Source organism: Macaca nemestrina, chromosome 10 (genome assembly GCF_043159975.1).
Source record: "Macaca nemestrina isolate mMacNem1 chromosome 10, mMacNem.hap1, whole genome shotgun sequence".
Taxonomy (NCBI): Eukaryota; Metazoa; Chordata; class Mammalia; order Primates; family Cercopithecidae; genus Macaca; species Macaca nemestrina.
In genome coordinates this window covers 50,926,030-50,940,870 of record NC_092134.1, presented here as the reverse complement: position 1 = coordinate 50,940,870, position 14,841 = coordinate 50,926,030, and the positions used below count along the sequence as shown (strand labels likewise).

Sequence of the window (14,841 nt, the reverse complement as noted above, 5' to 3'; positions counted from 1 at the left end):
ACAGCAGCGTGTCACCATTAAGAACCTAAGCACAGGACCTCTACTGCCTGGTTTTTAATCCCAGCATCCCCACTGCATCATAGCAGTATGGTCCTTGGCATATTATTTTATATCTTTTTGCCTAAGTTTTCCCATCTGTAAACTGGGATTAATAACAGTACCTACCTCAAAAGGGTGTTTTGAAAATGAAGTTAAAATCTATAAAGTACTTATAACAATGCCTGGAACATACTGAGTGATATTTTATTATTATTAAAAGAAATCTCTTTAACTCTGTTGAAACCTATGCTTACTTGTTCATACAATCTTTCTTCTCCCAATTATATACAGCCACTTAATTAAACACTGTTTTGTGGAGCCCACTCTGAAAAACACAGGAAAATCATGAAAATAATTTTTCTGATTTCTAGGGTCTCATTTGGGATTTAAGTCGTTTTTGCCTATCAACTCCAAAGGAAATGATAATAACAAAATAAATATTTTGTCATAATTTTCTTTAATATCACAAATATTGATATGGAACTATAAAATATTTTGGAGAATTCCTCTGAAATATTAGTATGTTTAAATGTTAATATTTTCTTTTAACTACAGTAAACAGTTTATCTTAGGAACACAGCGTGACACCTTTTCTCTTTGGTGAATGATTTTTGCTCTCCTTTTATTCTTTTCTATCATGTCCGTTTAATGACAGAAGTTTCTGTGCCCATAAGGCTCTATGTGTTACAAAAATAATTTCTTCTAGTCTGAGCTGTTGTTACATTAATACTTCTACATGGAGGCAACATAAAGAAATTATAAGTTTTTATTTTAAATTATTAAATATGAAGAGTAAAACTTTATTGGACCATAATGCCATAAATGATACTCTCAAGAAACTGTAAAGATTTTTGTGAATTTTCTTTTGTAGCATGCTGTCTTATAAATAAGACTGCCACTACTGAAAAATATAACACACCCCATATTCCTTTTGTGAATAACCCTATTCTGCCCTTTTATTTTCCATTTAAAGATTCTTTGGCCTACCTCTTTTTCTTCTGTTGCTTAACTAATACAATTGCAGTATTTAGCCAGGTGCAGTGGCTCACACCTATAGTCTCAGCTACTCAGAAAGCTGAAGCAGGAGAATTGCTTGAGCCAAGGAGTTCGTGGCTAGAGTGACCTATGATCATTCCACTGCACGCCTGCCTAGCCAACAGAGCAAGACCCTGTTTCTAAATTAAATGAATGAATAAATAATTTTTAATCACAATATTTATCCTTGAAACTATAGATCCTTCTAAACACTAATGAATGAAATATTTCCCTTTCCTTGTACCTACAAAAGAGCAGATTGCATTCCATATCATAAACTCACTTTGCAGATACTATTTTTAAGATCACTTTATGAAACACCAAGACTTCTAGAAATTGGTCTCATATCATGCAAAAGTAACCTTTAACTTCCAAAAGTTCCGAAGTCTGATTCATTATACTTAATAGAGGTAATAATGCTATACCTGACATTTCTGTTTTCTGAAAAATATCCTTTTTTTCTTGAGCCATGCACTGTATATTGAATATTTTATTTTATCCTCAGTCTTATGAGATAGATTTAACAACACCATTCTACTGATGATGAAGAAGAGGCAAAGAGGTGGTAGAATAAGTGGTAGAATGAGGATTCAAGCTTGTTTCAGTCTTTAGTTCAAAACCTGTACCAACCACTACACTATCATGCGTATGCAACATTTAAATAAATGTTTTTAAAATGAATGAATAAGCAACCTAATTAACATGTATAACATTTAGAAATCATAAACATACTTCTGACTGGTCCTAACTGCTGATGAGTTTGGGCAATAAGTCTAACAATAAATGACGTGGGAAAAACAAATCTCTTCCTATGACATCTATTCCCTCATATAATTTTTTAATTGTTAGAATTATTTAGTATCCCATAGTTGCACTAAAACACTAAAATTCTGTTTCCTTGATTATAGCAGGAGGGTCTGCATAGATTTTCTGTAAGAATATATACACACACTTTGGTTGGGGTGGGATGGAATCTGTTTTGCTGTTTACCTGTAACACAGACGTGGCCATTCCTCATCTGCGGTTTAACAGTATTGAGTATGAATCCAATTCAAGTAGTATGCTGGAGATAATATAGACTAATAGTTAATATCCCAGATTATGAAGTCAGATGTTGGAAAGTTTAACCTCTGTCTACTTTAAAATCTTTAAAATGGGGATAATAATGGGACCTACCACATGGGGTTGTTGTACTGATTGAGTAAATGCAGCAAAGGACATAAGAATTACTGGTACATAGTAAACAAAATGAATACTAACTGTTATTTGTATTGTTTACTTTGCACTTTTTCTTACATCTTTCTTCAGTAGCTCTCTATTTTAAGTCACACTTATTTGTATAACTAAGCCTACCTATATGCTTATCTATTATACTTGAATATAATAGATAGACCTATTTATTATATTAATGCATTTTTCTCTTATTGGGTAACTAGATGTATTTGTTTCCACTAACTGAGAGATTATTTAATTCATTTATGGAGATCCTGCTGTGTGAGATATTATGCTAGGTTCTGGGGATATTGTCACGAGCAAGACAGCTGTGTTCCAGCTAATTAGACTAGTCTCAAACATACTTTTACGCTTCACACCTCTGTCAAGAAACATTTCTAAGCATGCATGCAAAAATGAATATTTATTTATAAGTGGTATACATGTCTCTCCACTAGCATATTGTATAGATTTTACAGTAAACTCAGAAATTGAAATTTAAAAGAGACAACATAGAAATAAAAAATCTAATATTCTCTTTCCCTTTGGATGTGTTCACCCCCTTTGGAGAATTCACTGGCTTAAAATATCAAAGGGGAGATTATCAGAGAAACAAGAGAGAGTATGTGAAAGAAAAGTTCTCTGTGTTAGGAGCCCAACTTCTGGAGAGCCAGAAAAGGCCTAACTAAAGCAGCAATATCTGAGATAGGAACTGAAAGAAGGAGTTTGGTGTTTCCAAAGCAAAGGAATTGAGAGTATAGCGTTCCAGGAATAGTGTTTGTAGCTAAAAGCATTGTGTGTTCAAGAAACTAAGAGAATGCCAGTGCTGTTGAGGAGGCAATGTCATAAAGAGATGAAGTAACATGATCACATCATCAACTTTCTAGTACTGGTTGAGTGATTTTTTTCCTGTTATTGCTAAAAACAAGTCTGAAATAATACAGATTAACAAAGGACTTAAGGAAAAGTCTTACATAGCAAATTACTGCTTAACACACTAAAAGCAATTTTATAATAAACATACTGTGATATTTTGCAACAGTAAAAAGTAGTGTATTTTGAAAAGGAAAACTAAAACAAGGCCAAATTAAAATTGAAAATGTTTCTCTTATTTTCAAGTAGTCTGAAGGACAACACCCAGGAAACAAATCAATACCACCTACACTTACACTATATTCTCTCTTACACTTATAATGTTTAATACTTATTTGGAAACATTTTACTCAGGGTCTTTTAACTGTATAATAAAAGGAAAATCTAGACTATAATTCCAGTAATTATGAAAGCAATATTAATGAAAGTAACAACAACAGTGTACATCATGGCTCAGTTCTGAGCACCTTATATGTGTTATGAAATTTAATCCTCATAGTGACTCTGTGAAGTAAATGCTATTGATATCCCATTTTAATTAACAAGAAACTCATAGATGATAGAGTCAGTCTGACTGGAAGCCACCCTCATATGTACTATTCTATGCTTTTTCTCAAGAGCTACTCCATAAGACAGTGAAGAATGGTATAAAATTGGAGCCAGAATAACTGGCTTATGGGAAAGACTTAAGTTCTTGTCCTTTTGGATTAAAAAAAAAAATCAAAGCTTAACAACTTTTTAAAGCTGAGCAGCAGGGAGTTAATATTAAATGGCGTATTTTTGTGACTAAACAGTGAAATCAATTATTTTGTGATACATAAGATATATATCTATTATATGGTATCTGTTACACCTAAGATGTATAAGATCTGAGAATGATGTGTATATGTAGGATTCTGTATGTGTAGGATCTGAGAATGATACAGAAACCTACAAAAATACATTTTCTGCCTTCTGGAACCTATACCTATTCAAGTGAATATTAAATCAAGGCAGTGATAAATAACAAATGAATGGAAGAATCATAGGGGCTATAGAAATTCAAAATTAGAAAAGATTATTAGTCATGTTACCAAAAAGAACATGTACATTTACACTTTATCATAAAGTAATACTTCAGTTCAACCAAGCTGTAGAAGAGCGTGGGGAACTGTGTAATCCATTAAGAGGTAACTGCATGAGCAAATGTACCAAGGCAGAAATGTGGAAGACAGTCTGAAACAATTAGTAGACTGATATAAGGAGAAAAAACTAAATACTGGAATGTAATGGGATATGCGTTTGAGAAATGTGGTTATAGTGGGCCCTGATTGTTTAAGGAGTTTTAAATTTATCCCAATAAATGGGAGAGGTATTGAAAGCTTTTGGAGCAGAAAAGTGACAAAATAAAAAGGCTCTTAGAAAATAACATGTAGGAAGAAGTAAAGAAGAGAGACTTAGTTTTAGAGGTCTTAATTAGGAAATAGTTGGAATAATAAGGACAAGATGTAATAAAAAGTGGAATTGAGATGTTGTCTTGAAATTGATCTGAAGGAATATGTTTTAAACATATTTTAAAGGAAGAATTGATAGAACATTATGTCTAATTAATATTAGAGGTGTTAATATTTATATTGCCAAGAGTAAATGAGGCTTTATTCCTTGTTTTTGATAATTTGTAATTTTTTTATCCTCTTGATTTTTACATTACACCTAAATTGTAACCAAATTACAATGTGAAATGTGGTACTCTAACATTGTATTGTTTAAATTCAAAACCATCCCATGATACTTTGTTTAAATTATTAATAAGAATTTGCATGGCATAAATGAGATCAAGTCAGATCCATCTCATTATATGGGGCTTACTCAATGGGTGGTATTGAAGAAGTTCTCTTTGCATAGCTGTTGAATTATTGCCTCTACTAACAGGTGTTGTCATGAGATGTGCATTGTAATATTGAGCCAGTAAATCTCAAATGTGTTTCATATAACAATGGAAACTTTTGAAAGACCAATAGTTCCTGTTAAAAATGAGGCTTTTTAATACTGTGTTTAAAACTTCTTTCTCACAGCCTTCACTGCTATATGTTATAAGAATTATCAGAAGCAGATCCTGAATACTTTATAACATGTAACTTTAAAATGTCCTTAAAAGTATTACTATATTTTGATCACATTTGGATCTTGTGCTATATCCACAGAAAATATTTTAAAATATTTCATGATTGAATTTAAAATCATCTAAAATTTACATTGGAGAAACTAAAAATTTATTCAATTTTGTTTTACAGTGATCGGCATGTTGGTAAAATTTATTCCAAATGTTCTTCATTTCTGGATTATGTCAGACGGTCTCTAAAGAAGCTTGGATTAGATGAGTCCAAGGTCAGTATATGATGACTCATTATTTTCAGAAGACAGAAGGACTTCTATTTTGTAATGAATTGAGAGAATACAAAATAGTTTCCTTTCTACTTTTCTCTCATTTGTGAAGAGGCCCAAATTATATTGAAACCAGACCTCCATCGTCTTTTTTCCGGTTTATCCTACTTGTCATTGTAGAAAGTTTACTGTCATGTATCTCTGAGAGTTTCCCTCTTTTAGTTTGAGTTAAAAATATGCCAATTTACAAATCAAAATAGAATTAAAAAGCAGGACAACAGTACAAGTGAGAACTAGAAGTAAAGCAAGAGAGAATGGTTTTAATTTTGAAATGCATCTATTTACAGCTTATATAACTAATTAAAATTAAAAATCTTAAATTCAAAAGCCTTCAAATAGGAGAATCTTGAAAAGTTGTAATATCATAGGAGGCCCAAGTTAATAATTGATAACATATTATTGAAAGCAGAAAGATAAACTTGTTGACTGATAGTAATAAATATTCTACCGCTGAGAAAAAAAAAAAAGCTTTCAACGTTATTCAGACAAGCTATTAACTAAAATATTAAATGAACTTGGATAACTCCGGTATTTTGAATTGACTATAAATTGAAACAAACAATAGAGTAGGTGGTCAAAGGAATGAAATAGTTTTCTTGAAAATGTTACAAGGACATAACAATGTTATATCAAAGCTAAAAGGTATTATTATTTATTAAATCAATTATTCATTTAGTCCCCAGTTGCTTTATTACTTAAAGCAGTTGAAGTGGGACTATGTAAAGTTCTTAACACAATATATATAGTAAATGCTAACTATATAATACTCCTTTTAATTATTGTAATCTTTTTATATGTACTATGAGTAATAACACAATCAACATGATGCTTATAAATATTTTAATTTAGTCACTAAAATGAAGACTCTCCTACTTTTTGCATAAATGAAGGAGAATAGACAAGGTTACACTAATTAATTTATTAGGTTATTTAAAAAAAATATTTTTCATTCATCTGACTGATCTTCCTTCCAATTAGTCTTACCTAGTGCAAACCTTTAGTGCATATCTCATTTCATGTCTTGTATTTAATATCAAGAACACAAACCTAAGCATTATTGTCACAAATTAAGAGCTATAGATTTACTTAATACATTTAAAAATTTATTATCATTCTTTCTGCTTTGTTTTCCCAGTTTGTCTTTAATAATAACCACAGCAAATGTTTCTTAATATATTTATTAGTATATTAGTAATAAGAAATTAATAATAGTTAATATTTACTAAACACTTACTCTGTGATAGATATTATGCTATGGACACCACAATCATTACCTTATTTACTTTTCACAAAAACATTTACAGTGGATAGCTTCCAGTCCAGCATATAAAAGCTTGGAAACTGCCGCTCAGTCTTAGCAAGCAAAAGCTAAAAAAAAAAACCAGAAAAGTCCACAAATCTTAAGAGAAGTGAGGTCACAGGGCAAATTGCTACCTCTCAAACTGGAAAGACAGGCAAATACAGAGATTTACAACTTATAGGAACAGAAACCTCCACAGAAACCGGTGCCAGGGTAGGAAAACCTGAACTGTAATTGACAAATTGTTGGAGGCTCAGTGTGGACAACTTTAGGAATTAAAAACTACAGAGGGAACCACTCGTAAGGGACCACCCACACCTTTGTGAGTTTTACCTTAATGAGCTCAACCTGGTTTTAGAGAATAATAGAGAAAAAAATTCCCTCTTGCTTCCATCAAGGGGAGAAGAAAAATATTTTTGAAATACACCAGAGCATTCTACTCTTCTGAATACTTTCTTATGAATAGTTTCTCAGAAGAAACTATATAATCAGAACTTAACCTGCTAGTGTTTTATCAGAGCCTAACTCACCTGAGGGAAGGAGAATACCTAGCTTCAGCCAACTCTAACATTCCATGGGGGAGAAAGAAAATATCCAACTCCAGCCTACTCTAGCCATCCTGTGCCACCCAAGAAAGGGTAAAAATACTGAGAAGCACTGATAAAGTTTGTAGTACAGAGACACAGGCTCACTAAAAGACTGAGACATAATTATAGGACTACAAACCATTGAAAATCATTTCCCCTCCCCTCACACGTTGCTATCATATCACTAAGGGCTTATTTACAGCAGCTGCTTTTACCCAGTACTTTATATCTGGCTATCTAGAAAATTACAAAGCATACTAGAAGACAACACAGAATGAAGAGACAGAGCAAACATCAGAACCAAATTCAGATATGGCAAAGATGTTAGAATTGTCAGACCAGGAATTTAAAACAATAATGAGTTCTAATGGACAAAGTAGATAGCCTGCAAGAACAAAGTGAAAATGTAAGGAAATAGATTGAAATTTTTAAAAAGAACTAAAAGGAAATGCTGAAGATCAAAAATACTGTCACAGTAGCCAGCCATGGTGGCTTACACCTGTAATCCCAACACTTTGTATGGCCAAGACAGGAGGATTATTTGAGCCCAGGAGTTTGAGACTAGCCTGAGCAACATGGTAAGATTCCATCTCAGCAAAACATTCAGAAATTAGCTAGTGTGGTGGCATGCACCTCTAGTTCCAGCTACTTGGGCAGCTGAGGCAGGTGGATTGCTTGAGCCCAGGAGTTGGAGGCTGCAGTGAGCTATGCTTGTGCCACTACACTTCAGCCTGGATAACAGAGCAAGACTCTGTCTCCAAGAAAAGAAAAACAACACCAAAAAAATACTGGTATAGAAATGAAGAATGTTTTTGATGGGCTTATTATTAGGCTGAACACACCTGAGGAAAGAATTGCTGAATTTGAGGATCTATCAATAGAAAACTTGAAAACTAAAAAGCAAAAAGCCCATATGTTTCAAGCTTAGGAAGATCAGTTATGTACAAAATGACATCATACCTAAAAGTAATAAACATACTGAGTGACCTTTGCTCTATTTATTCCAGAAGATCACAGTGATACTAATCTTTGGATAACTTCCTCTATCAACCTGAGAATATCAGGAACACTTCAGCTTCCCTGCCACTGGCTTTGTCTTCCTTGACTTTTTTGACAGGATCTGCTGATGCCTTCACCTTCACATCCACTTACTTTAGTTCTTAAGTCAATTATGTCCTAACCAAGAACCTTCAGTCCCACCATCAGGTGGTGAGAACTACCTCAGTTACTAACCCATCTTCTCATCACATATGATGTGGGGAGGGTCTCTGAACAACTGTGTCTGTAATCCACTCATCCAACCCACACTCTAAAAGTTACAGTATATGGTCCTCCTTTGCTTATCTAGACCCCCCTTATATAGATTTACTTTAAAAAACAAATTGAATGAATAAATACATGGAGGAGAAGAGACAAATGTCCTATGGAAAAGAGTTCCAAATAATTTATGTAGATATTTCCTCCTCAAGGAGATACAGCAAAACTCCCCATTCTTTAAGTGTGGCCTGTGCATAGTGACTTTTTTCCAAAGAAAAAACGTGAAGGGGGGAAAACGTGAAGGGGGGAAAACGTGAAGGGGGGAAAAAGAGGAACTTTCCAGTGAAGAACCTGACAAACAGAATCTCAGCCAAGTAATCAAGGTCAACATGAACAGTGATAATTCATGTTGATAGTATGTACTCTTGTTATAAGGTGAGGAATATGGTACTTTATTCTTATGATGGTTCTTTCAAAAGCCTATCCCCACTCTATTTATGAGAAAAGTATCTGACAAACCCTGGTGGAGAAACATTCTACAAAATACCTGACCAGTACTTCTCAAAACTGTCAAGGTCTGCAAATCAAGACAAGTTTGAGAAACTGTCAAAGCCAAGAGGACTAATTGCAGTGTGGGTTCCCTGGATGGGATTCTAGACCTGGAAAAGGACATTAAATAAAAACTCAGGAAATTTGAATATAATGTGGACTTTAGTTAATAATAATGTATCAATACTGGTTCACTAATTATAACAAATATACCATATTGTAAAATGTTAACAATAGGAGAAAATAGTATATAGTATATGGAAATTCTCTGTCCTATTTTCAAAATTTCTGTAATACAAAACTGTTATAAAATATATTTATTTTTTAGAAACAACATGAGATGATTAATGTTTACCAAACCTTTGCTTTGTGCCAGGCACTGTGCTAAAAGTTTTGTTTATATTATCTCATTGAATACTACGTATGGCCATATGAAATAAGTGATATTATTATTGTTTTGTAGATGAGGAAATTGAGACACAGGTTAAGTGGATTTCTTTAGCCCAAAATCTAGGAAACTGGGGAGGAAGGATTCTAATCCAGGCTGTTTAACTCTAGAACTCATGCTTCTGTTTGTCATAACTTATTAACAGACACTGAGCACAAGAATGCTTGTTTGGCATTTTTCCAAAATTAGCAATCATCAGGCAAACAATAAACCTACGAGAAAAAAATAAAGAGAAAATTCATGCTTGTCAACAGACAAAATAAATGTATTTCTAAAACAGATTAAGGAATTAAAGTTTGAAATAAAAGCAGAAGAAAATCAAGGAATGATGAATTGTACTAAAGAGTTAAAGAAGATTTGCTTGTATCCAGGACTTTAATTTGTGAAAGTCTGGCTGATAGGATGAAACTGGTCAAATGTATGAAACATTTTGGATACTAAGACATGTACTGTCTAATGCATAGAATATATTAGAGTTAAAATCACTGTCAACAAACTACAAGGAAAGTGGGAAGAAAAAAGAAAAAAAAACTCTAAAGCACCTGAGCATGATTTCTTATATACTGTCTCCCACTCCAGTTTCTCTTTAGGACTGGATATCTTCCTCTAGGTGATTCAGAGCCCACTAAGTAGCCCTACTAGGGCCCTACTGCACAACTTAACTCATGCTAGTTCCTTTTTCTAGAGACTAAGAGTTGAGCAGTATGGAGCAATGGCATTCATGACCAGTACTTTCAGCTGCCATTCAGTGTGCGCACTCAGTTTTTAAGTTTGCATGTTTGTTCTTGCGTAAGGATGATCTATACCAGGCAGTGCTTCCATTCGAATGCCTTCCTTTTATCTTCAGGAAGTTGAAGAGGCTCTCATTGGCTTTAACACTTAGTAATGATGTCTATGATATGAGACCATGAATATACAGTGCTATAGACTGCTAGAACTTAATTCTCTTATCTAGCTATAATTTCGTATTCTTTAACAAATCTTTCCCTATACCTCACTTCACCCTACCCTTCCAAGCCTCTGGAATCCTCTGTACTATATTTTATTTCTATGAGATTAATGTTTTTTCCAGCTTCTGCATATGAGTGAGAACATATTATGTTTAACGTTCTGATTCTGGCTTATTTCATTTAACATAATGTATATACATAAATATACATGTCTATAACATGAGACTATGAATATACTTCTGACATCTGTCTTTAAGGTGTATATATACAGCTTAAATGAGATACTCTCTTCATTTTAAAATTTTCTTTTATTATTATTATTATACTTTAAGTTCTAGGGTACATGTGCATAACATGCAGGTTTGTTACATATGTATACTTGTGCCATGTTGGTGTGCTGCACCCATCAACTTGTCATTTACATCAGGTATATAATCTCTGTAATCTAATGAGCCTAATTTTTAAGCATTTAATTTAAAAAGTTGATTAAAGCATGAAATCACTCTTTAAGCACTGAATTTTTCACTTAAAAACACATGAATACAGTCATTCCTTGCTGTCCTCAAGGGATTGGTTCCAGAACTTCCATGGATATCCAAATCCGTGGATGCTCCAGTCCCTAGTGTCACAGTATTTGTATAGAACCTATGCATATCCTTCTGTATACTTTAGATAATCTCTAGACTACATATAATACCTAATACAGTGTAAATGCTATGTAAGTAGTTATACTGTATTGTTTTTTATTTTTTAAATGGACAAATAATAATTGTACATATTTATGATATACATAGTGATGTTGCAATATATATTGTGTATAGTGATTAGACCAGGATGATTAGCATATCCATCATCTCAAACATTTATCATTCCTTTGTTTTGGGGACATTCAGGATCCTCCTTCTAGCTATTTGAAACTACATAGCATATTATTGTTAACTATAGTCATCCTACAATGCTATAGACCACTAGAACTTAATCCTCTTATCTAGTCATAATTTTATATTCTTTAACAAATCACTGTCTATAATGCACTTCCCCCTACCCTTCCAAGCCTCTGGAATCCTCTGTACTACATTTTACTTCCACAAGATTAGCTTTTTTTTTTCCCCCAGCTTCTGCATCTGAGTGAGAAGATACTATGTTTTTAACATTCTGATCCTGGGTTATTTCACTTAACCTAATGTTCTACAGTTCTACACATGTTGCCAGGAATTAAGGATTTCAATGTTATTTATGGCCAAATCATATTTCATTGTTTCATACCACATATTTCATTTATACATACCACATTTTCTTTGTCCCTGTTAATCTGTTGATGGACACCTAGGTTGATTCTATATCTTGGCTGTCATAGATAGTGTTAAGTAAACATAGGGATGCAGATGTCTCTTTGATACATTGATTTCTTTTCCTTTGGGTAAATGTCCAGTAGTGGGATTGCTGGATCATATGATAGTTCCATTTATAGTTCTTTCAGGAACCTCTATCCTCTTCTCCATAGTGGCTATACTAGTTTACATTCTCACCAACAGAGTATGGGAGTTCCTTTTTCTCTGCATCCTTGCCAACGTTTGTCATTTTTTATCTTTTTCATAATAGCCATCCTAACTGGGTGAGATGATACCTCATTGTGGTTCTGATTTGCATTTCCCCGATGATTAGTGATGTTGAGCATTTTTTTTCTATATTTTTTGGCCATTTGTATGTTTTCTTTTGAGAAATGTCAGCTCAGATTATTTGGCCTTTTTTTCCTTGGATGTTTGGGTTTGTTGTTGTTGTTGTTGTTTTGCTGTTGAGATATTTGAGTTCCTTGTATATTCTGGATATTAATTCTAGGTTGGATGAAGAGTTTACAGATATTTTCTCCTAGTCTGTAGATTGTCTTGTTCCCTCTGATGATTGTTTTGTTTGCTCTGCAGAAGCTTTTTTAGTTTCATATAATCCTCTTTGCTTATTTTTGCTTTAGTTGCCTGTGCTTTTGAGGTCTTACTCAAAAATATTTTCCCAGAGCAATATCCTGAAGCATTTCAATGCCCTGTGTTTTCTCCTAGTAGTTTTGTTGTTTTGGGTCTTATATTTAGGTCTTGGGATCCGTTCTGAGTTGATTTTTGTATAGGATGAGAGGTGAGGTGTCTAGTTTAATTCCTCAGCATATGGATATTCAGTTTTCCCAGCAACATTTATGGAAGTGATTATTCTTTCCCCAATGTATATTCTTGACATCTTTGTCAAAAATTAGCTGATTTTGGTGGACACATGGATTTATTTCTGGGTTCTCTGTTCTATTGCATTTGTCTGTGTTTCTGTTTTTATGCCAGTATCATGTTGTGTTGGTTATTACAGCTTTGTAGAACATTTTGATGTCTAGTAGTGTGATGCTTCCAGCTTTGTTCTTATGGTTCAAGATTGCTTTGGCTATTCTGGATCTTTTGTAACTCCATACAGATTTTAATACTTTTTTTTTCTAATTCTGTGTAGAATGTCATTGGCATTTCAATAGGGATTGCATTGAACCTGTACATTGCTTTGGGTAGTATGGTCATTTTAATATTATTAATGCTTTGGATCCATGAGCATGGGATGTTTCTCCATTTGTTTCTATCCACTTCAGTTTCTTCAGTGTTTTGTTGTTTTCCTTGTAGAGGTCTTTTACCTCCTTGGTTAAATTTATTCATATATATTTTATTTCCTTTATGACTATTGTAAATGGAATTGACTTCTTAATTTTGTAATCCAGTTCATTTTGTATGGAAATGCAATAATTGTTGTATGTTGATTTTATGTTCTGCAATTTTACTAAATTTGTTTATTAATTCTAAGACTTTTTTTTGGTAGAATCTTTAGGTTTTTCTATATATAAGATCATATCATCTGGAAACAGGGATAATTTTACTTTCTCCTTTCCAACTTGGATGTCCTTTATTTCTTTTTCTTGCCTAATTGCTCTGATTAGAACTTCCAGTACTTTGTTGCATGCGCGTGGTAAGACTGGACATCTTTGCCTTGTTAAAGTTCTTAGAGGAAAAACTTTCAGTTTTCCCCCTTTCAATATGATGTTAGCTATGGAATTGTCATATATGGCCTTTATTATGTTGAGGCATGTTTCTTCCATGTCAAGGTTGTTGAAAGCTTTTATCATGGATGGATGTTGAATTTTATCAAATGCTTTTTCTACGTCTATTGAGATAATACTACAGTTTTTATCCTTCATTCTGTTGATGTCATGTCACATTTATTGCTTTGTGTATGTTGAACCAGCCATGCATTCCTGAGATATATCTCACTTGATCATAGTGTGTTATCTTTGATATTCTGTTGGATTCAGTTTTCTAGTATTTTGTTGATTATTTTTGTGTTTAATGTTTGTCAGAGGTTTTGACCTGTAGTTTTATGTTTTTATTGTTGTGTCCTTATCTGCTTTTGGTATCAGTGTTATGCCGGCCTCGTATAATGAGTTGGTAAGAATTCCCTACACTTTAATTTTTTAAATCTGTATTTCTCTCTTGGTGTTTCTCACTTTTTTGGATGTCAACATTAACATAAAGTATTTCTACATCATATGGAAGATGCTGCAACTGCATATGGTTTTGTTGAGAGACCTTCTGTATTAGTCTGTTCTCACCCTGCTATAAAGAACTGCCCAAGACTGGGTAATTTATAAAGGAAAAAGGTTTAATTGACTCACATTTCCTCAGGCCTGGGGAGTCTTCAGGAAACTTAAGATCCATTGCAGAAGGGGAAACAAACACATCCTTCTTCACACCCCAATAGGAAGGAGAAGAATGAGAGCTGAGCAAAGAGGGGAGCCCCTTATAAAACCATCAGATCTCATGAGAACTTACTATCATGAAAATAGCATGGGAGAAACTGCCCCCATGATTCAATTACCTCCCACCAGGTCCCTCCCAGGACATGTGGGGATTATGGGAACTGCAATTCAAAATGAGATTTGGATGGGGACACAGCCAAACCATACCACCTTCTAATTGGAGCTTTGCAGAGTGCAGGTGAAAGACAAGTGCATGCAGAAGATATCTATATTATTGAGGTTAATCTTTATGTCATGGATTAAAGTGGTGCTCTTTGAGGTTTATGCCCATGACTGCAGAAGACAGTGACCAGATACTACCATGTCAGACATATTTTAAACTCCAGGATTATTTT

At 33.6% G+C, this 14,841-nt stretch overlaps 1 protein-coding gene across 4 annotated transcripts in view; it reads left to right on the top strand.

Moving 5' to 3' along the window:
- Positions 1-14,841, top strand: part of LOC105473281 (methyltransferase like 25) — a 125,137-nt gene that overhangs the window by 98,512 nt on the left and 11,784 nt on the right. For 3 of the 4 annotated variants that reach the window (XR_011609012.1, XM_071071355.1, XM_011726994.3), the window contains one exon: positions 5,433-5,526. Coding sequence is in view for 3 of the 4 variants with exons in the window: in XM_071071355.1 (XP_070927456.1) it covers positions 5,433-5,526 (94 nt within the window). In the remaining variant the exon portion in view is untranslated. Of the gene's footprint in view, positions 1-5,432; positions 5,527-8,477; positions 14,739-14,841 lie in introns of those variants that run through there. The other variant, XM_071071354.1, reaches the window with a different exon arrangement.